General features: G+C 48.5%; 1 protein-coding gene, 1 long non-coding RNA gene and 1 other non-coding gene across 5 annotated transcripts; 2 read left to right on the top strand and 1 right to left on the bottom strand.

Annotated features, from left to right (window-relative positions):
- Positions 1-2,144: 2,144 nt before the first annotated feature.
- On the bottom strand, positions 2,145-4,220 carry Gm46113. The gene is made up of 2 exons (XR_001779175.2): positions 3,285-4,220; positions 2,145-2,386 (listed from the first exon to the last, which is right to left on the bottom strand). It is a non-coding gene; the product is annotated as a predicted gene, 46113 (long non-coding RNA).
- A 127-nt stretch (positions 4,221-4,347) lies between these two features.
- Positions 4,348-21,817, top strand: Dnaja4 (DnaJ heat shock protein family (Hsp40) member A4). 3 transcript variants are annotated; one of them, XR_001778951.2, is made up of 8 exons: positions 4,348-4,913; positions 5,222-5,360; positions 11,563-11,743; positions 13,883-13,987; positions 14,633-14,860; positions 16,105-16,232; positions 19,770-19,870; positions 19,961-21,815. XR_001778951.2 is itself a non-coding variant. In NM_001357875.1 (8 exons), the coding sequence occupies exons 1-8, from the start codon at positions 4,834-4,836 to the stop codon at positions 20,174-20,176; spliced, it is 1,281 nt and encodes a 426-aa protein (NP_001344804.1). In that variant the 5' UTR covers positions 4,783-4,833; the 3' UTR covers positions 20,177-21,817. The 3 variants fall into 3 exon arrangements, 2 of the variants coding, with proteins under 2 accessions (NP_001344804.1, NP_067397.1); NM_001357875.1 differs by having other exon boundaries at positions 4,783-4,913; positions 16,002-16,232; positions 19,961-21,817; NM_021422.4 differs by lacking the exon at positions 4,348-4,913 and having other exon boundaries at positions 5,059-5,360; positions 16,002-16,232; positions 19,961-21,817.
- On the top strand, positions 13,813-13,881 carry Mir5710 (microRNA 5710). The gene has a single exon (NR_049206.1). It is a non-coding gene; the product is annotated as a microRNA 5710 (primary transcript).
- Positions 21,818-22,565: the final 748 nt, after the last annotated feature.

Consider the following 22,565-nt stretch of genomic DNA (forward strand, 5'->3'; position numbering starts at 1 on the left):
ACTCTCCTCCACAGCCCTTCAGGATATACCAATGCCAGGACACCTCTTGACTACCCAGAACACAGGAGAATAGTCTTCCTTCCCTACCCTCAGCACAGCACACATTAAAGTTTCACCTCCAATGTATTCTTGTCCTCTGTGAGGGCAAAGATGGTGCCAGCTCCCCACCGTGTCCCTACACCTTCTATAGCTGGGACACAAAAGGTGTCACAAACACTTGGATGTCACATCATCACTTTCATAGTTCTGTCTCCCCAAATAAAGATGACATCAACTCTGGGTGAAGGCCAACTTCCAAAAGGAAGTGGGCTTTTAGAGACCAGGATCTATAACCCACAAACATCAGAGGACGCTTGTGCTAAGCCTGTTTGAGCAAATGACAGTGGGTGATAAGTTCTTTCAATGAGTTCTTTAAATGTTCTATGGTGTGCAACCCCCTGGGTCACCCAGATTCCCAGGCATTGTTATTCTGTGAGCAACTCAAGGACCTAGGCAACATCACAAAGCAACTACACCCAAATGATGGCTCAATCACTTGATCCCTTTATACAATTTCCATTCTATTTTCAACAGCCTTAGAAACAGCTCCTCCCATCCCCTCCCCACATCCTTTCCTCTCCCCTTTCAGTCTTCTTTTCCTTCTCCCATTTCCCCTCTTCCTCCTTCCTCTTCTATTCCCTCCATCCATGATTAATACTGAGAATTGAACCCAGGACATCATGAATGCAAGCCAAACACTTTACCACCCCTTCACCCTGATGGTGATGGACTTGTGTACCAGTGGTTGGTACAGTGTCTTCCACAATCACTTGCCTTCTAACTTTTTGAGACAAGGTTTCATTTGAACATGGAAGTTTGCTAATTAGACTGTCTGGTCAGCATGCCCCAGGGATCCTCCTGTCTGCCTCCTTAGTGCTAGGATTACTGGCTGCTGTTGCCATGTCCAGCTTTTATGTGGATGCTAGGCATCAAATCCAGGTCCTTCTGCTTGCACATGTTATAGCTCAAGTCCTCTTCTCACTTTTGGAGATATGGATGCACTAAGTTGTCCAGGTTGGCCTTCTCCATACTCCTGTAGACTAGCAGGCAGGATTCTAGGCTACTTGAGTAGCTGGGATTACAGGTAGTTGTCTGCCTGGTTGAACTGAGTGCTCCTCTCAGTTTGTAAAGAGAGAATGCAGTGGCTCAGGGAGAATTGGAATTACTTGCCCAGAGTCACACAGCCAGTGAAAGGCAGGGCTTCTACAAACAGAAGCTTCATGTGATAATGAAACAAGGGACTGGATAGCAACTGTTTTGTAAGCCAATAAATTTCACTGGTAATGACCCGAATCTTCCCATGTCAAATACCAGCACTGCTGTGCTGGGCTCTGGAGGACTCACTTGGTCCTCTCTGTCCCTTTTTGCTGCTCTGATCCTTGTGGCTTCTGGTTCTTTCCATTTTCTTGGGGAGGGGTGGTCTCTGCCTCAGCAATGGCCAATGACTGTTCTTTCTCTTTCAATCTCCTCCAGGCAACTGCTTGCCAAGGTTTCTCTTTGGCCCTTTCTCCCTCTCTCCACACTTCCTCTGGGCTAATCACTCAAAAATGTCTGTCCAGCTCAGCCCACCCAACTCCCATGACCACTGCTTCTTATTCCTCCCATAATACCCTTGTTCCCCAGAGCCCATCAGCAGAGAAGCAATGTCCTCTCCAAGGCATGCAGGGATCTGTTCTATCTCCCAGCCTTTCTCTGAGCTCTCCAGGCTCTCTGCTTCTGTCTAGCATAACTCCTTCCCCTCCCCCCTCCACTCAAGGTACTTCCAACTTCTTGGTGTCTGACCTTTGCCCCGTCTCTGTGAAGTCCTTCCTGTCCCTCTTCCCAATCAAATGTAGCTCTTCCTTGTCAGAGGACTCTATGGAGAACTCAGGCCAGATTCCCTGGGCAAAGGCTACTACCATCCTTGCTTTGACTCTCCTTCTGCCCCAGTCAAAAAAAAAAAAAAAATCTAGTACCAGGAGTGGGGAACAAGGCCCATACTGTGCCTTCTGGTTGTACCAGTCACTTAAAAGTTTCCCCATCTGGAAAATATAGTAGTGGAATGGGCCCACAGTCCCAAAATTGTACTCATTTAAGTACCACCAGGCTCTCTTTATACTCACAAGTCAGTACTATCATGTTTATTATCTCTAAGGAAACATTGTTCACTGAGACTGGGAAACCAACGCCATCTGCAATAAAGATTTGGGGAAGGGATAGCAACCATGAAGATAAACATGTAACTGATAAGAGATGTGCAGCCTCAAATCCTCATAGGTAAAATTCTAGACAGATCAAGTCATCAAAGTCATTGTCAAAGACAGATGTGGAAGCAGGAGGATCAGAGTGTTCATTGTTATTCTTGGAACTGAAAGACAAACAAAAACAAGAGAAACAAAGCTAACACTTATAGAACTGGTGAGGACAGATTTTGGTCAGTAAAAAATTTTGCCAAGAGTTCCATATGAAGAGATTTCAACTTCTACTTGCATAAAAGAACCTGGATGTTTACAGAAAGCATGAGGGCAGAGGGAGAAGGATAGGAAGGGCTTATACATGGTCTGGGAGGAAGAAATTTTAAAGGTGTGGTTGGTGTAAACAAGACTGGCTACTATGTGCACTGTGAGCCTGCAGCGATCAGTCAAGTCCACCCTCTGAAGAAGACTTGGAGCCAGAGGCCCTAATCCCAGATGTGGGCCAGAACAGTCAGTTCTTTGGCAGGCCTGAGCATTTCAGGTAGGGATTTTAAGGGAGGTGAGGGTCATCTTAGATATACAGCTTTTACAGACCTAGACTGGAAAATGCTCAGAGGAACAGTGTAAAGGTTGGTAAAGGGAATTTTTTATCCATGTTTAGCTAAGGTGTAAAGATTTTTCTTTAAAAATTCAAGCCTTTAAATATAGCACTTGAGAGTCTAAGACATGTGGATCTCTGTGAGTTCAAGGTCTATAGAGTGAGTTCTAGGACAGTCAAGAATGCAGAATGAAACCTTGTCCATAAAAAAAAAAAAAGAAAGAAAGAAAGAAAGACAGAAAGACAGAAAACCCATCAGTCAGTAATACTATGCTGGGTGACGCACAACAGTACACACCTGTAACAACATTTGGAAGGCTAAGAACCCAAGTTTAACTAGCCAATAAACTGAGAACTCTGTTTCTAGGCTCTAACCACACCTGAGCCATCTTTCTCCCATGCCCCTCCTACCAATGCCACTGGTCCACAGAACTGAATCTGGGTAGAGCCGTGAAGCTGTGCTGTGTTCTTACCTCTAGTTCCAACACTAGACCCACTTGACAGGGGCCTGCACTCTACCTGGAAGCTCTGTAGTAACTGGGGTGTAGCCTGGAGTTTTAGAAGTTTTCAGATGAGCTAACTGCAATGCCTCCCATCTATAATCCCAGCATTTGGGAGCCTGGGGCAGGAGGATCCTAAGTTTAAGGGCAGTCAAAGCTATGTTGCAAGACCTTGTTTCAAAGGCAACAAAACGGGGGAAAAAAGAAAAGAAAAAAAAATGTTTCTAAGTGAGCAAGCCAGGTTCTTGTCAGGAGCTTTATAGCTATCATTCTCTTTGATCTTTGCAGATGTCCTGAGAGAAAGATGGGCACTTGACAGTGATCATGTCCCAGAAGTGGAGAAATAAGCCCGACGGCAGAGATTTGTGTAGAGAAGACACAGGAAAATGGAGTCACAAATTCCTGACCTCCTGTCCTGAATCTGCCCAAAAGTGACTGTTCTATAGGAGCAAGATCCAGAAAGTGGATTCTCATGTTCCCCGGAAAAGAAGCTAGCGGCTTGGCTTAATTTCTCATGGGTATTAAGTCGTTTGTATCCCTATTGCGCGCATGAAAGAGGAGCTTCAGCCACCAGATCAAAACCCAGGCCAGTGGACTCCAGGGAGCTGGCCAGGGTGGCTTCCTCTCCTGGATAAAGTGTTGCACCACGAGAAGCCTAAGTAGGCCAGAAGGGTCTGCAGTATTCTGATAGCGCTGCAGCAGCAAGTCCACACCCACATGTTTTGAGTAGTCTTAATCGTGGCATCCGTTGAAAGCAGCCTAGAGAAGTAGAAGATTGGACCGCCTGGTCTTGTAGGCTTCAGTGCCCGGTAGAGCTGCAATACTGGTTCGATGGCTCTGCCTTGGCCCATTTGTGCATTGATATGTGTGTGTATGGGGGTGGGGGTGGGGTGGGGATTCCCACTCCTGAAAAAAAAGAGAGATCACTGCTCATCCTTGAAAGACTTGGAAATAATGTCACTGTTCACAGGTGATAGACGTCATCACTGCTCACAGCTGGGAAACGTCACTCCTCACCCTTGGGGTACTTATGAGGTTTCCAGCTGTGGGCAATAGAGAGGCCAGTGTCCAAACTCAGGCCACCTAAAGGCCACTGTTCACATCTTCAAAGGCTAATGGTCACCCAGCCTTCAAGATGCCTAGGGGGAACCAGCCACCGCAGGATCTCGACGCCACCACAGAAGGCAGCCATTCACTCCAACACCCCCCAAAATGCAACAATCCAAGGCAGACCCCAGAGCACACCCCCGCAGTGACCGAACAGAAGGGGGCCACACCCCGAGGCAGAGGCCGGGTGGGGTCCGCGCGTCCGCTGACCTCCCAGTCCAAGCTCTCCTCTGCCCAGGGTTCGCGCACACGAGGCCCTCCTGCAGGCCATCGGATCCCAGAGCGACCCAACCCCGCGGACCCACGCAAGGGCAAGGGGACGGCCTCGGGGCGGCGTGACAATCGGCAGCGAACGACTTCCACCACGAAGCCCGAAACCTCCACGCCGAAGCCCCCCACCCCCGAGCACCCCAACATGGCCCGTGGCGGCAGTCAGAACTGGAGCTCCGGGGAGTCGGACGGCCAGCCAGAGGAGCAGACTTCAGAAGAGAACGGGTGAGCGCGCGCGCCCGGCCGGAGGACCGAGCCCCGGAGCCGCCGGAACCTCCGCGAACGTTCTGGGCCTATGTGGCGTCACGCCTCCTGGCGGAACCTTCCGCCGGCGCCGAATAAAAGCCGGCGGCGGAGGTACCGGCGGCTCGAGTGCGGCGGTGCCGGGAGCGCAACTGGGTCCCGGGCTCACGCTCGGGACGGAGCCCCGGGAAGCGGCCGCGACCGAGACGGTGACGCGCAGGCCGGCGTCGGGGGCACGGGCCGGGGGCGTCGGGGGCGCGCTGACCCGCTTCGTCCGCCCCACCCCGCAGAGACAAGATGGTGAAGGAGACCCAGTACTATGACATCCTGGGGGTGAAGCCCAGCGCGTCCCCGGAGGAGATCAAGAAGGCCTATCGGAAGCTGGCGCTCAAGTACCACCCGGACAAGAACCCGGATGAGGGCGAGAAGGTGCGGGGCCCCGCGGGGTGTCGGGGTTACGGGAGGACCCGGGCTGTGAATTATTGAAGGCGACGCAGAGGCTCTCTCCAGGAGCCGCGCCAGCCCGAGGGAGGCCGCGGGGCGCAGTCAGTCGGGGGCACCTAGCAAGGCTAGGTGCGGGGCGCCAGTGCCAGCAGCCATCCGCACCTTCGTTCGCTCTACAAGTGTTTCTGGAGCCCCTGCTTCCGGGCTGTGAGGACCCTGACGGGGATCCGTGCTGACCTCTGGGAGCACAGCTCTCTGAGGCAGCCCTGGCATTCCTGTGGGAGAAGACACCGGCAAACCAGAAACCCTGGCACCGGTGAACAGAAGCTATGTGCTTGTTGGGGACCCCCCCCGGCAGCGAAATATTGTGTTTCTGTTCCGCGTGTTGCATAAGCCCTAGGGATGAGTTCCTGTGATCTGACTTGTACCTTAGACAAACCCAGCGTCCCTCTTGAGAGGGACTGAGTGGATATGATCTGTGAGGGCCACCTCCTGCCTGATACAGTTTTCAGACACGGAATCATCACTTTTTTTGTCGTTATTAATCAGGGGTGCAGAAGTCTGTAACCCGACACATCTGCTTATAGTGAGAACTCCAGGTTTCCTGTGACAAATGACCCACGGTTGACCATAAGTACTGACAGATAATAGGCTGAAGTGCTCTGCAACTGGTGTCCTAATTTGAACCTTTTCCATCCTGTTTACAGAAATAAGGCATTCTTCATTTTGTTCCCAAAGCGGAAATGGCCCACCTGAATAGGAGACTCAAAGTACCAGCCATTGCAAGGAGAGTTGGCTAGCTAGTCTGTTTCACTTCTTGTCGTTTAAGAAAACAAAACAAACCCCCAAGGAAACCAAACAAAAAACCCACTTTGGCTGCCCCAGATGAATCTGGGGAGCCAGCGCCATGGTGGGAGCGCATAGCAGTCACACCTGGATCACTTTTGGAGCCGCTGATCACCCTGTCTAGCATTTAGACCTGGGGAAATGACACTCGGATCAAAATACCTGTCTGCATTAGTAATTCCAAGCTGGAGCAGGCAGACTGCTGAAGGTTGGCTGTGGCAGCAATGATAGAATATTTATATTTAGCCACATGTGCCGAATGAATGTGGCTGTCACAAGTTTAGAATGCCTCCCTGTAAAGACCATTATACCCATTTGTGTCCCTTCTCGTCTATATTTAGGTGGCTTACTGTAGCTTTTTAAGTCACCAGCTTTCTGTGTTGTGTTGGTGATTCACAGACTTGTTCAGTTCAGTTACAGATCGCTGACCTTTTTTGATATTTTTGTGTGTATGGGTATTTTGCCTGGATATATCTTTGTGTACCACATGCCTGCCTGGTGCCCTTGGAGGCCAGAAGAAGGTGTTGAATCCTCTGGAACTTAAGTTACAGATGGTTGTTACATTGGTGCTAGGAATCAAACCTTGGTCCTCTGAAAGAACAGCCATTTCTCCATCCCTCCATCTCTCCATCCTGCAGACACTTCTTTAAGGATAGCCTCAAGGCTTCTCACTTGTCTTCTGTTTCAGAAGGCAACTTGGGGGAAAGCCTTCCCCTCTGGTCTCATGTCACACCACAGTCACCAAGAGGTGGTCCCTGCTGTTTGCTTCCCATCTGAAATGAGAGTGCTTTTGCTGTGGCCAAGCTTTAAGAGCAGATTTTATTTGCCCTCTTCGCACAGCATGTAGTTCTCACCACCTACACACCTGCCTGGGCAGGTTATTTGCCCTTCTTTTAAACTAATATTTATTTCCAGCCAGGTACCCAAGGTAGTATCACATAACTAATTCTTTTATAAAGTAAGATGTGGCAGGTCCCTCTTTCTTTGCTGGGAGGAGGGCAATGTGAACCCACTGTCACAAATACACTTCCCTCCCTACTTTCCATGAAGGGGTGACCCATTTTCTCTAGTTTTTTTGTTTGTTTTTTGTTTTTTGTTTGTTTTTAAACTAAGCCATCTTGGCAGAGGTCACCCCTGACCACAGACTGCATAACTAGCCTTCAACCTTATCTTATCGTGATGACTCTTAGTGGTCTGATGCCTGTTCCACTTAAAGGCATGAATGATTCTAGCAATGCCCTATAGATGCTAAAATGTTTGTTGGCTGGCTGAGTAACAAGGTCAGAAGAAACAGACTTTAATTCTTTAATTCCATGTGTAATCAGGAGAACTCTCAGAAGTGGGAGGGGAGGGCACAGTGAAGAGGAACTGGAGGGGTATGGATTGCAAATCTGAGGGGACGAGGACACTAGGGACAGTTTGTGGAAACGGCTATAGAATTCCCCAGAGAACTATTGATCATTCATTCACACACCAAACAGCTTCTCTTTTGATCCTGCAACATGCTGGGCACACCATGAAGGCTTTTCCAGGGCTTTGTGAGAATTTGTATGTAGTTTTGGACTACTATGTATGCTACAGGTGGGAATTTGTATTTTTTCCACCTAAGTTTGTCACATACTATTAATGTCTTAAAACTAGATTGAGTGAGTTGTTTCTGAAGAGTCTCGGGACAGCTGAGACGCCATCAGTGTTGGTCTTTGTTTTCTACTCTGTTGTCCTGTGTTGCTAAGCAGTGGGCAGCCTGTGTTTGTTGTTAGCCATTCTGCCCTACATGAAGTCTGTGCTTGTTGTAGCTGCAGTTGCTTTTCTGCAAGACTCAGGGTGGCAGGTCAACAAGAATAGTTCCTGTCAGGGGTCATGATAGCAGATCATTTATCCAGATGCATTTGGTCTTTTGGCCCACTTCATTATAAATTGTAGTTTGAGTAGCAGATGTTAAAGAAAAAAGTCTTAGCCGATTGTAACAATGTCGAAAGTTTCAGAGTATGGGCTGGGGATGTAGCTCAGTTGGTATAGTACTTACCTAGCATGCACAGTGCCCTGGGTTTGGTCCCCAGTGCCATGTAAGCCAGGTGCATGCCTGCAATTGTAGCACTTGGGAGATAAAAGCAAGTGGATCTGAAGTTCAAGGCTATTTTGGGCTTCATAGTAAATTCATGGGCAGCCTGGGATTGGTGAGATTGACTCTGTTACAAAGAAAAGGACTGAAGTTTCAGAATACAGAGGAAATGACATCAGGAGGGCATCCAGCCCAACCTGGTGTCTCTCCAGGCCCTTACCCACCCTCCCTCCATCATCCCTTCCTTTTGTTTTTGTTTTTGCTTTGTTACATAGTATCCAGGAGTCCAGGTGGACTTTACGGCAATCCACCCTGCCTCAGCTTCCTTGAGTGTAGAAATTACAGGAATGATCTATGTACCTGGAGTTTTCCCTTCTTAGTGCTCTACCATAAGCACTTTTCCAGGTTGCTGTGTGGTTCTCAGAGACATTTCTCAGCTGAACAGTCTTTCCATGAAAGGTCTGTGGCAAAGATCATAGAACCCTAATCCCAACTGGGAGGAAAGGAGGTCTTCTAAGGAGCTAAATTAGACCTCAGAGTGAACAGGTCCCCAGAAGTAGGAGGACCTGTCACAAGCATTTCCAGCCCCTGTCCCACCAGGTCTGGCCTATAATTGAATCACCCAAGTGACAAGGCAGTTTTTTCTATTCTTCAGTTCATCTGTTAAGTCCAAGCCTCTTTGGGGCATCCAGGGTGTTTGGTGAGTGTTTTAGTGGGCTCTCTTGAGCATAATTAACCTTCAAAGAACCCAGAAGCCCCTGGTGGCAGCCTAGCCTACTTAACTTTCTGACCTTCCAAACTGTGTATTTAATCCCCAGGCCTCCAGTTGGTGGTATGTTTTTTATGTTTTTGTTTTACTGAAAAAGGCAATGTTAGTGTGTGGTCCTCACTTCCTTGAAAAAAACATTTTGGGAGTTACTCAGAATATAAATGGCTGTGTATATGGTGCTGATGGCTTTTCATGTGTTGGAGGGTAGGTGCATGCATACCACGGCATCTATGTGGAGCTGAGTCAGCTCTTGGAATTAATACTTGCCTCCTACCTTGTTTCTAAAGCCAGACATCTTTTGTTTCTGTTACTGTGCTGTGTACTCTAGGCTAGTTGGCCCTAGAGCTTCCAGGCAACACCTCTTGTCTCTCCTCCTCCCACACTGTATTTTACAAAAGCTCGTACCACATAAGCTTTTTCGTGTGTTCTGGGGCTCTGAACTTAAGTCAGCATGGCAGGAACTTGTATCTCCTGAGTCATCTTCCCTGCGCCATGGAGAGTTTTAAATCCTCACTCCTGGGCCTGCAGAGATGCCGCAGAGGCCAAGAACACTTACTGCTCTTACAGAGGACCAAAGTTCAGTTTCTGGCACCTGTGTCAGGCGGCTCATACCCTGTAACTCCAGCACCAAGCATCCATATGTCCTTCTGGGCTCCATGGTGCCTACATGCACATGGGTGTATGCCCACATACATACACATGAATAAAAGGCTTATAACTTTTTAATCCTGGTTGGGTTTTGTTTATTTGTTTGTTTGTTTGTTTTGGCTGATGCCTATTTGTTGCTCCTGCTTTTTAGTTCTTAGTCAGGAATCTGTGGAACACAGGGTGACTTAACATCTCTGTCAGTTTCTGTATCTGCGTCTTTGTGTCCTTTATTTTCCCCTGTAGGTTCTAAGAAGTCATGCAGGATAGTTTATACTTCTGTTTTTCCGAGTAAAGATTAGCCTTGGGAGGGCCAAGAGCCAACCTCATTTATTCTTATCTGGACTTGCAGAACTGAGCTGTTCATTTAACAGATAGTTGCCAAGTGTTGTCCACAAAGCAGATGGCATCCCATCTTCACGGGGCTTGTCTTGCAGTGGGCAATAGTGTGAATCACAACAGCATGGCAGAAAGCAGTGCCCTTGGACTGGGAGACGCATGGGTGGGCTTGCAGGTTGAAAGCTGGGCACGAGGGGTTTAGGCTCTCTGGGAAAGGAGGCTTTAAGTAGAAGCTTGAAGACCTGGGTTTGCCACAGGGAGCCCAGGGCACATGTGTTACAGTGTTCAGAAACAGCAAGGAGACTGCAGACTAGAGGAAGATTGAGATCAGGAATTTAGAAGATGAGGCAGGAGGATGGTTGTGAGTTTGAGGTCAACCTGGATGACATAGTAAGTTCTTGGCCATCTTGACAATGCTACAAAGTGAGACTTTTCCAAAACACAAATACTGGGGGCCAAAGAGACGAGGAGGGCAGAGTTGGGTTGTAGGTGACAGCAAGGATGGTGGCTCAGGTGGGTCACAATTCACAGGCTTGGTGCAGAACAGGCTAAAAGCAGGAGTGAGGAGGAGGTTCCTGAGTAGCACAAGATAGCAAGGACAGAGAGGTTTTAGTAGTTTGTCTTATTTTAGATAGGTCCATATACATAAGAGTGTGCTGAGAAGAAATATCCTCCACTGAACCTCAACAATTACAGATATGTGGTCACAGGTTTCCTATCGCTAGAGCTTTTGTGAGGAATGTGCAGTTAAGCACTGTAATTTAGTCTCCCTAGGAACAAGGACCTCCCAGTGGTTAGCAAATGTATGACTTTCCATTGGAAAGACAGTTAACATTTTCCCATTTGTTCCAGTAACAGGCTTTGTAACTGTTTTTACCTGTGCATAATCACTCATCAGGTGAGCCTCTGTGCTCACATTTCCTGTCTAGACTTCTAGAATGCCCCTCGCAGTGTGGGTTTTCTAGTTCTTTTCTTACAATTGCATTCTGGTGGTAAATTTTTGGAAGGCATGCCACACTTGGGGTATTTCATCTGTCAGAGTTCCAGAGACAGAGATGGAGAGTAAGCACCACCAGAATTTGTTGACAGGTGAGCCTGGTGTTGCCTTAAGGAGCTGGGAGATGCTAGGATAGGCAGAGCTGGGAGGGCAGCACAGCTACATAGTATCTGGCATGTCAACTCACAGGGGGCTGTGGTTAGATTTCACACTGTAATCTAGTAAAGTGGTTCCTGTAGCTGGAAACCATGGTAACACCTGGAGCCCTGGGCTGCAGCCCTTGTAGATGAAGCCTCGGGGTCTCCTCCTGCTGGGTTCCATGTCTTTGTTCTTGAAATATCTCCATAGCAAAGTTCCTTATAATGTTTATCCTTTGGCAGCAGATATATAGACTTAACAGCTTAACAGCTGGGGGGAGTGGCTTGTGATTACATTTAGAGGTAGGCTTGCTTATGGGAAAACATTGTAAACCTCTCTGGGACTCATTTTTAATCAATCTCTCTCTCTCTCTTTCTCTTTCTCTCCAAAGTTTAAACTTATATCCCAGGCATATGAAGTACTTTCAGATCCTAAGAAAAGAGACATCTATGACCAAGGTGGAGAACAGGCAATTAAAGAAGGGGGATCGGGCAGCCCCAGCTTCTCTTCACCCATGGATATCTTTGATATGTTCTTTGGTGGTGGAGGACGGATGACTAGAGAGAGAAGAGGTAAATGTTTTAAAAAAATTTTTTTTTACATTTGTGGAGCAGGGGTGTAGGTGTGTGTGTGTGTGTGTGTGTGTGTGTGTGTGTATAGGAGTGTATAGATGTGTAGGTCAGAAGACAACTTGCAAGAGTTGGTTCTCTCTTGTCATGGAGAATCTATAGATTGAGCTCAGAGCATCAGGTTTGGCCCTTACCCTCTGAGCCCTCTTCCCAGCCTATAAATGCTGGTAAAGAAATGTAAGCAAGGTTTAGAGTGTCTGTGTTGCAGGAATCAAGATGGAGCGTAGTTTTAAAAAGTGTGGATGTTGGGACTCATTAGTTTGACTTTTATTAGTGTGCAGGCTGCTGAAATCTCTTGTATATTTAATTATCTGACACCTTTCCAATGCCCCATATAAAAAGGAGCAGATTGGATTGTAGATAGAATTGGGGTACATGTGTAATACTAGCACCCAGGAGAGCCGAATAGGAGTATTACTGAGTTCTAGGCCAGCCTGAGCTGGATAGTGATGCCCAGTCTCAAAACAAGTGAGTAAGGTCACATTCATCCCCTGTCGTATGGCCAGGCACTGAATCGTCCAAAGGGGCATAACCAACACTTCTGTGCTTAGCAAATCTATCAAGAGTGCCCTTCTTCCCTCCCCTCTTTACCCACTCAACTCTTGGGCCCCAATCTGGGCCAGGGCCTGCAGGCTCTCTCATTATTCTGGTCAGGACACTGCCGTGTTCAGGTTGCCTCATCCCCAGCCAACATCAGATGTTCTGAGAAACAAAGTTGACCACTGTTTTAAAATATTTGTAAAATGAATGACCTTCTCAGCATCCATTCTGGTTAACAGCTTTAATCCTAGGAGGTAAATGACACCACACACATACCCACACTCTCACACACACACTCTCACTCACACATAATCTGGGGTTCATGTGCCCCTTACCCTCTTCTTGGCCCCGCCTCCTATTTTGTGTCAGGGGTTAATGTGTCCTAGGCTGTCTCCAGATTCCCTATGTAGCTGAGGGGTGGTCTCGAGCCTGTAACTTTCCTGCTTCTACGTCCCCGAGCTCCATGCTGGGGGAATGCACTCTGCCAGAAGCTCCGTCCTCAGCCTCACTTCTTTACCACCACCACCACCTGTCAGCAGGCCTGCGGGCTGGCTGCTGTGTGGCTGAATTGTCTGCTGGTAGCCCCTCCCCTGCCAGCTTACTGCAGATAATCCACTTTGGATCCTAAAACCATATAGACAGCCAAGCTTAACTACACTGATAGACTGGAGAAGTACACTCATTAGTTTTAAGAAGTGTGTCAGTTGAGAGCCCCTGGATAATGTATTTGTTCTCACATTATAATTGGCTTTGAGCTTTAAAAAGCATGGCTGTCCATTCTGTGCACATGGTGTGCTGAAAACTATAACGTGTTTATGAGAAAAAAGTCCCTCCCCACTCCTGGTGTATTGCCTGCTCATGTGCTCGGTGATGCAAACGTGATTAAAACTCTGGGTAGTCTCTTGCCCAGTTCTCTAGCAATTCTGAAATGAAAAGCTTCACACCCTTAATTGAGTCATCTCTCAAAGCTGACAGCCAAAAACCAGGACACCTTGTCTCAGTGACTGCTAGCACATCCGGGGGACAGGGAAGTGCCTGGGAATAGGCATAGTGCCAGTGCAGCCAGACTGCACCCTGAGGGCCAACTCTTCCCTCCATTCTGAATGCAGACAGGAGATTTAGTCAGAGGAAAGCACTCCTGCCTGGCTGTATACTACAGAAGAGCTTGCTAACTAAGTACAAGGCTCAGTGCTCAAGCAAGAATTCCAGTGAAGTGGCTGGGTACTGTCACCCCTCATCTCGGAGGAAAGGGTTGTGGCCTGAGGAGGAACTTAACTGATCTATTTCTCTTTCTCCTTGTCCTCAGAAAATGAAAATAGACGGTCTTTTTGTTGAGTTCTCTAAATGACTGGGTAGCCAGGAGTTAGCTCTCCATCTTGGCAGGGACTAGTAGGATAGGTTGGTTTAATGACACATCGCTTCCTGTGGGGTAGGGCGGGTTCTGACCCAACTCTAGTGTTCCGGCCTCCAGAAGAGTCTTGGGACATAGTGTAAGGCAGTGGTCTGGCTAGTCCCACTAACTGGCTCTTTGTCCCTCGGCAGGCAAGAATGTTGTCCACCAGCTGTCAGTAACTCTGGAAGACTTATATAATGGAATCACTAAGAAACTGGCCCTCCAGAAAAATGTAATTTGTGAGAAATGTGAAGGTAAGAACTAATATCCGAATGCCTCTCAGAGCTCAGATCCTCGCTTCTGCTTGAGCTCAGAGAAAAAGAACTCATCTTGTCAAGTGTGGGAGTCAAGCAGGATTTGTAAGCAGGAAACCCTGAAGCCACATCTGTTAGTCTAAATGTTTTTATTTTTCTGGGCCGGACATCTATTCAGTATGTTGGCATTCATTCTAAAAGTTTCAATATCTGGACACAGTTCTCCTAATGTAGGGGTTGGCAGAGTTTTCCTGTAGCAGGTGACAACAGACATCTGTGACTTTGTTCTGCCATTACATGAGTGAACGTGCCAGTGTCCCAGTAAGCCCTTAATGTGTAAAGTTTGAATTTTCAAGAAAAGTAAAATTTGGTGACCCTACGATCCATGTTGTCACACTGATGGGTATGGTGACCTGCACTCTGACAAGGCTTCTGTCCTGTGGTTCCCTACAGTCCCAGGCTGTTGTGCACCTGTGGCATGGGTGTTAGCACCCTGGATTAGATGTCAACACCTGGCTGTGATCTACTTGACTATTCTCTTCCAAACACCCACACACTGTTTTAATAAGTATAGGATGCTAAGCACAGTGCCCAGCTCCCTGCTGAGAGGAACACAGCTCTTCTGCTTATCTCCCACCTCCACAGGCATCGGTGGGAAAAAGGGGTCTGTGGAGAAGTGCCCCCTGTGCAAGGGGCGGGGGATGCAGGTCCACATCCAGCAGATTGGGCCGGGCATGGTGCAGCAGATCCAGACTGTGTGCATCGAGTGCAAGGGCCAGGGCGAGCGCATCAACCCCAAGGACCGCTGTGAGAACTGCAGCGGAGCCAAGGTTACCCGAGAGAAGAAGATCATTGAGGTGCACGTGGAGAAAGGTGAGGAGGAGCACTCAGCACGGCGGGGGCCCACCCTGCTAATCATGGCGCACATGGGGCTAGGGGTCAGGGATGTGGCTTTGTGTGGCAGCATGCTTACAAGATAAAGGCTGCCGAGAGTCCCTTCTCAGGTCATCTTCCTATGACCTGGCCTGAGGAAGCCAATGAGGTCACGGAAAAACTCTTAGAGGTTTTCCTGACGCTCTGAAAAGTCTTGACCTTCGAGTTGACCCTCGAGTCTGTTCAGCTGCCGTTACCTGTGCTTTTCTTTTTCTTTTTCCTTTTTTAAAGATTTATTTATTATTATACATAAGTACACTGTAGCTGACTTCAGATGTACCACAAGAGTGCATCAGATCTCATTACAGGTGGTTGCTGGGATTTGAACTCAGGATCTTTGGAAGAGCAGTCAGTGCTCTTACCTGCTGAGCCATCTTGCCAGCCCATACCTGTGTGTTTCAATGCATCCCTTGGGAATCTTCTGAAGTATTTTCCCCAGTGGCTTTTATTGTTCATGGCTGCCTTAGCTTTTAAGGTTTTTGGACCTGTATGCCAGCCCCCCACTCCCTGCCTGCCCTAGGCTGATCCAGAGTCTCTCAGATGCAGTGCCTTCCCTTGCTGTTTTCCCTGGTGCTGTCATCTTAAGACCCATTTCTGTCCCTTCTGTTTTCCCAAAAATCCCAGTTCTTTGACTTTCTGATCCAACAAATATGTCATACATTAGTTGAGACCAAAACCCAAACAGTCACCTGAGAGAAGACTTCCTCAGCTAGTGCCTTTACCTTGTGTCTGTAGATCAACGTCTTAAGCCATAGAGCCAGGTCAAACGTGGACCAGGAAGTGGGTGATGGCCTCACGGTGTGGGCCCTAGGTGTGGCACCCGGCACTGAGGGGGCAGAGGAATGTGATGAGATCGGATATGGGCTCTTATTTCCTTCTCCCTCATGACCGTTGATCCAGGGCCTGTGTTGGAATTAAAGCTTTGCTTGGTGATTATCCCAGCTATTCCTCTGACACCGTGCCCATGGGAGGCTGGGAGGGCTAATGAGTTAAGACCCCTCCCCCCCCAAATTTCTGTCCCTTCAGAAGCTCTGAGCTCTGGCTGTGAGAAGCGGCTAATCAGAAGGGTGATGTTCCATAGGTATGAAGGATGGGCAAAAGATACTGTTTCATGGAGAAGGAGATCAGGAGCCTGAGCTGGACCCTGGCGATGTGATAATTGTGCTTGATCAGAAGGATCATAGTGTCTTTCAGAGACGAGGCCAGGATCTGATCATGAAAATGAAAATTCAGCTCTCTGAAGCTCTTTGTGGCTTCAAGAAGACAATAAAAACGCTGGATGATCGAGTCCTTGTCATTTCATCTAAGTCAGGTAAGCGCCACTTCCATGTTCCGAGTGTTCTGCTAACGGACTGTATGCATCGTGGCTGGCTTGCATGGTCTCAGCAGGACACTCTGAATAATGACATCATCTTATTCTTTTAAAGATATACTTTAATTTTAATTATGCACATATGCGTGTGTCCCTGTGTGGGTGTGTGCGCTTGTGTAAATGCACCCTTGGAGGCCAGAGGCTCTTCCTGCAGCTGGAGTCACAGGCCACCTGACATGGGTGCTGGGAACAGACCTCTGGTCCTGAACTGCAAGAACAATGCCTATCCTTAATTGCCGCGCCACCTCTTCAGCCCTAAATGTAATCTCTTACAGTTGACTGTTCTGTATGTGTGTGGAGTGAGAGGACAACTTTAGAGTCTACTCTACCCTCTGCTAGCTCAGGTTTTGAGGTCGGGTATCAGGTCTGCACAGCACGGCCTTCCCTGCCGTGCCAGCTCCTTAGCCCTGCTTGTAAGACTGCCACCTGTGACTCGAGAGTATCATGGACTTCTCTAATATCCTCCTAGACTCAAGAATCTCTTGAGCCTGAAATTTTATTTGGAATCTTCCAGCTAAGGATAAATGTAAACATTTGAGTAGCGGAACGCAGCTGGCGACAGGTCTTTGCTGTCTGAGCCTTTGTATGTGCCTCTGTTCTCTGAGCTGTTACATGAAAACATTTTGAAACAGGGTTTTCCTGAAGGGGAAAAGACACCAGCTGGGAGCGTGTCTCAAGAGGCTTCCACAGGCGGTCCCAGGGTCTGGGTCCGGTCTCTCAGCACAGTCACCAGGTTCGCAGCACCCAGGAAGCTGATGTTTACAGAAGTCATGAGTCCATCTGGGCTCGAGAGCACCTGGCTAGAAGGGACCGAGGCAGAGGCTGGGCTAGTGACAAAGGCAGTTGTGCACAGCCAAGATGCCTGCATGGTGTAGAGGAAGCTAAGCTATCTAAGTGTCCTGAGGCCGAGACACAGGCAGGGTTTACCAATGGTGAGGGTCTGGGGGGTGGGTAAGTGGCTGATGAGCCTGCAGCACAGGCCTTGGGAACTGAAGTCCTGTGGTCAGGTGAGCACCCGTGTCTGTGGCCAACTCTAGGACCTGCCTCTGCCCATTCTCCCTTCCCGTCTGCTCTTCTCTTTCCAGTCTTCTCTGGCACCTTTCTCTGATTCCTTCTCATTTCTCCTTTGCTGGAGATGATAGCAAACAAGACTGCATTTCTAAATTGACCAGTGTATGGTGATTTTAAAAATCCAAGTTCCAAACTTACAGCTGTGGATGACAGTGTGCGCACGTAATCCAAGCACTCAGTAGGCTGAAACCAGGGATTTGCAAGATTGAAGCCACCCTGGTCTATAAAGCAAGATGTCATTTCAGTGGAGATTGGGTGTGTGTAGGGCTATGTGCGTTGGAGATGTAGCTTAGCTGTTTGCTTAGGTTCAGTCCCCAGCACCATATGAACCAGGTATGCTAGTATGAGCCTGTAATCAGTCTGAGGAGCTTGAGCAAGCCGGTCAAACTTACAAAAAGGCCTGAGAAAGAGACTGTCTCAGAAAAACATATTTCAAGCTTACAAAAGTTTGTAGAGATAATATACAAAATCCACCAATGTGAGATTTGCCACAGAGTGTTTTACCCCACGTGCATGTGCTTGCGTATAGTCAAGATCAGGTACCTATGAAGGTCAAACCATGCACTGTGATGTGCTCTGTCACGTTCTAGCGTCAGAGCTGCCTCTCTTTAGGCTCCACTCCACAGTCCCCCAGGTACCCAGTCCCTCCTGTCACTTGAGGAACAAAGTTGAAGGATTGCACTTCACACAAGGCCTTAGGTCACCTGTTACGGACAGAACTGGGCCTGGTGGTGTGTCTCAGTCCCCAAACGTCCTCATATCCCAGATCGTAGCCTTTGTGAGAGCCAAGAGTGGCAGCATTTGTGTGACTTCTTTGGAAAAGCCCATCCTTGGCTAAGGGTGGATAATGAGGGCAGGTCATCCTGGCAGGGTTCCCTGGGTGGGGCCTGTTGCAGGAGGGGCCCTTGCTACCTTCCCTGACCCCAGCCTCGGGGAAGCTGGGAGTTAAGGACAGAAGTGGGGCGCATGAGGAAGAGGCCCCTGAGGGACGGAAAAGAAACCCTTAGAACCCCACTTCTGTTTAGGTGGGGGAGAAGGCAGGGCATCCAGAAAACCTGCTCAGATTCCTTCCTAGTATCTGGTGGGTGAGCGTGCATGCGTGCGCACACACACACACACACACACACACACACACACACACACACACACACACCCTTCCCTTTCTTCCTTTTCTATTAGTTTATCTTTCATTTTTCTCTCTCTTTCCTTTATTGCTGAGCTACCTACCTTGCCAGAACCACTTAACTCTTGAGGAACTGTGGTTGTTGAAAGCAGGGGTTTGCCTTTGGCAGAGGTGTGTAGGCTTTTCTCTTTTCCCTTATGCTTTTCCACTCTTGGCCTCTGGGCTCCCAATCCCAGCAAGTCTGAGGTAGCCTAGGGAGCTAGGCCGGGGAAGGGGCAGCAGGAAGTGCACCTGACAACACAGAGACAGAAAGGGTATTTCCAAACAAGCCCACTAACAACACTAGAAGCCCAGCAGTACAGACTGATGAGCAGTCATCCCAGCACCAGCACCCGGCATCCATGAGGAATGGCCCCTGGATAGAGAGCATTGGCATACTGAATTTTTAAAACTCCTGATGGACTTGAAAAGTTTCTGTGAAAGAAATTTCACTTTGTGTATAGTTCCCCTGGGGAGGAACTGGGTCGGTCCTCAGTTTCTTCTGTCCTGTCTACATCTTCATGTTCTGTGGGGCTGCAGACTGAACACATGCTATACATACTTGACAGCTTCTGGACTAGTGAGCTACAGCAGCCCAGCCTTTGCCCATTTTCATGACTGAAGGGAGTATTTTCCAGATTTTATTTTGTCCCTAATCTCTTCCAAGCCTAGCAAGAAATAACCCTTTTAATTAAGCCTTGGAGGAGAGTGTTAAGTGCCCCAGGTACTAATTTCCCAAGATGCCTTTTGAGATCTTGCCAATACAGACAAGGCGGAGCATGTGGTCCAGGGGGCCATCCTAATGCACCAGTTTAAGTGGAGCAAGTGCCACCTCGAACCCACCTGGGACGCCCAGCCTCAGGAAGCTGATTGGCGGGGTGGGAGGAGTAACTGGGAGGCTCCTGGGAATCCCTTTCTAAGCTCTGCCTGCAGCTGTGAGCAGCGGTCATCTTGTCTGTGCTAGTGACATCCATAATTCCCAGAAGAGACAGGCACACACTGGCCCCGCTGGAAGCCAGGTTCTCCAGTATGGCAGAGGTCTCAGTGTGCTTGCTGCTTCCTGATGTGGGCCAGGGCCAGTCTCCTGCCCCAGCCCCTGCTTAATGCCTGACAGGGATAGGACTCCATCCTCTGTCCATCGCTGCAAGGCCACTAGAGCCCACCCTAGCTCTCCTTAGAGGGAGGTTAACCTTTCCAGGCTCCCCTCCTTTTCCTGTTTCATAAATGAACCTTCTTTGTGGCAGGTGAGGTGATAAAGCATGGGGACCTGAAGTGTATCCGCAACGAGGGGATGCCCATCTACAAAGCCCCCCTGGAGAAGGGGGTGATGATCATACAGTTTTTAGTAAGTGCATCTCGACTCTCATGAGACCTACCGTCCACTACCTTGGCAGAAAGCAAAGAAAGCCCACGCCCTCTGTGCTCTCCTCTGCAGGTAGTCTTCCCTGAAAAACAGTGGCTCTCTCAGGAGAAGCTTCCTCAGCTGGAGGCTCTGCTTCCCCCTCGGCAGAAGGTGAGGATCACAGATGACATGGATCAGGTGGAGTTGAAGGAGTTCAATCCCAACGAGCAGAGCTGGCGCCAGCACAGGGAGGCCTATGAGGAAGATGACGAAGAGCCCCGCGCTGGCGTGCAGTGCCAGACGGCATGATGGTGCGGTGTGGCCTGGCCTGGTTGGACTCTAGTACATGATGAATGTAAACTTGGCACAATGAAAATGGCATCGCTTTAATAGCCTCACGTTTGGGGTGTCCCGTGTATGTGTTCAGCAGTCTCCACTGCTGAGTATCTCTTGGGTTTTCTTGTTTCTCTTCTAGTTGTAACTTAAGTTATAGCTTGATTTATATTTAAATGTTTTAAGTTCAATCCCCTCTAGTCTGCATATGGAATCTGTTTCATTTGTACTTTCAGGACTTATTTTGGAGATGCCAGTACCACACTGACCTTTTGTGCTTCTTAGTGGCTTCGCCATGGTTCGTTCCCACAGTAGGCCCAGAGGACCACTCTTGGCCCCTAACAAAGGCCCAGAAGGTGGGTGTCTGGCCCATCTCTAGTCTGTGGTTTTTCTCCCCTTCCTCCCTTGGCAGAGTCACCAAGGGTATGAGCTCAGGTCTGGTAGTAACATTTCTGAATCTAGACTCTAGAACTCTTAAGATAGTAAAAGTCCACATATGGCTTGCAGTAGGCCCAGCATGCCTGGTTCATACAGAGTAGGCTGGACTCAAAAGCTGCAGAGACAGTCTAGGGCATAATGTTCTTTCCCCTTGACTGGTTAGAAAGGGGGTTGTTTGAACATCTCTTTTGGAAGTTTTCTGAACTTCCCAAGCCTTGTGATGACAAGCCCATTTTAAATAAGCCAATAAAGCCATTTGCCTGTAACCCCATACCTTGTTCTTTGTGCTCTTAATGATCATCTATTGACGACCTTTGCAGTGTTGTCCCACCAAAGTGCTTTCTTTCCCTAAGGAAAGCTAAGCCCTTCATATGTATCCCTGGCAGCCCTGACCAGCTGCAGAAACAACCAAAGGGGAGTGCTGGTGGCTTAGTTCCCAGCACACCAGCTTAACGTCTTAAGGGTGTGCAATGGCACAGACCCCTCAGTATTATCTCCTTCCTAAAGGCCCGTCATTCTCACTGTACAGCCATACTGCAAAGGGCTTTCTGCTTGTGATGTGTGGTGAGAACTGGCCCAACCAGGTTCTAGTTGGCTGGCAATGACAGCTGCTTGGGAATGTGTTCTAGTTACTACTTTATTCCTGGCAAGTAGACTGCACTTTAAATAAAGGCTACCTCAGCCTCTAGCCGTAACCTCTCCCTTCTTTTCTACAAATGAAGTTAAAAACCCTGCTTTATAAGCTGCTGGGATAACCTGTCAGATCCATCCTTACTTGGTTTTTATGGTACCAGACTTTGACACAGACCAGGAACCTCTCCTGGGGGCGGTCAAAGGGCAGATGAGACCTGTGGCTGGTCAAGTAAGCCAGCTAGCAGGACCAGGCTCCTGAAGAACACTGCTGGCTAGTAAAACATACGTTTTCAAAGTACAGTGCTCACTTTGACCACAGGCCATGACAGACTTAAAACTGCTTCCTCCAATTAATAAGTGGACCACAACTCCAGGGTGGTGTTTCTGTGCTGTGACTTACAAATAAATCACTGTTGGAGAGCTACTACTTAGCTTGTGTAGGATAAAACTAGACTCAGCTCTTTGTTATGAATCTACAGAGTGTTGCTTAACTGTCCCACCTGTACACTTTCCACTTTAAAATTAAAATTGAACTGGTATGAGACAAATGGCTTTGCTTTTTCTTTTCTTAGCACTTAACAGGGTAACGTGCTAGACTATCTCACACTGGTTGATAGAATAAGCTTTCTCTTGGGGAACTCTGACTTGGGATGAATGCAGCGATCCAATCGGAGTGAAGGACAGTAGAGAGCTGGAGTAGTGGGGAAGAGCAGAAGGGGATGGGGAACAAGGACTCTGAGACGCTGCCATCTGTAGAGCCTCTGAACTGTGAGGGTGTAGACCTGTCTGAGGAAGAGACACTGAGGCCAGGGAAAAAGGACAGTGTAGCTACAGGGGAGTGAGCAAGGGAGGTGGGAAACCAGCCTGGACTATTCTAAGGAGCTAGGCCTGAGGACAGGCACAATGTGGCCAGGCACAGAGTTTCAGTAAGAAGCAACAAGCACTAGGATGTTAATGTCTGAAACCTTCCCCATTACCATGCAGACCCAGTCCAGAGGTGACTGCAGAGAAGACCTAAGGTGCTGGAACTCAGTCTGAGGCACAGCAGTGTTTAGCCCTGTCCACTAGTCTTGAGCCCACAAGGGCTAAGGCAGGCTGCCAGTAGGTCAGACCTCTCTAAAAAGAACAGGGAGAGAGGGTGTGGTAAAGGGGGCATTGTAAATAGACACATGGAGGGATGCTCAGGCAGGTAGGATGACACCAAGTTCCAGTGCACTCAGCCTGTTTCCTTCAGAACTCCATTCTGAAATAGGCTGGTATCACCTGGGAACAGAGAGCTGCCTTTCTACCCAGT

The sequence above is a fragment of the Mus musculus genome, chromosome 9 (genome assembly GCF_000001635.26).
Source record: "Mus musculus strain C57BL/6J chromosome 9, GRCm38.p6 C57BL/6J".
In the NCBI taxonomy this organism is placed as follows: Eukaryota; Metazoa; Chordata; class Mammalia; order Rodentia; family Muridae; genus Mus; species Mus musculus.

Bases quoted from the DNA above. Each gene is read 5' to 3' on its own strand.
- Dnaja4 (NM_001357875.1), top strand. From the start codon at position 4,834: ATGGCCCGTGGCGGCAGTCAGAACTGGAGCTCCGGGGAGTCGGACGGC. The intron at 4,914-5,221 runs GTGAGCGCGCGC...CCCACCCCGCAG, and splicing joins CAGACTTCAGAAGAGAACGG to AGACAAGATGGTGAAGGAGA. The intron at 13,988-14,632 runs GTAAGAACTAAT...CCACCTCCACAG, and splicing joins AATTTGTGAGAAATGTGAAG to GCATCGGTGGGAAAAAGGGG.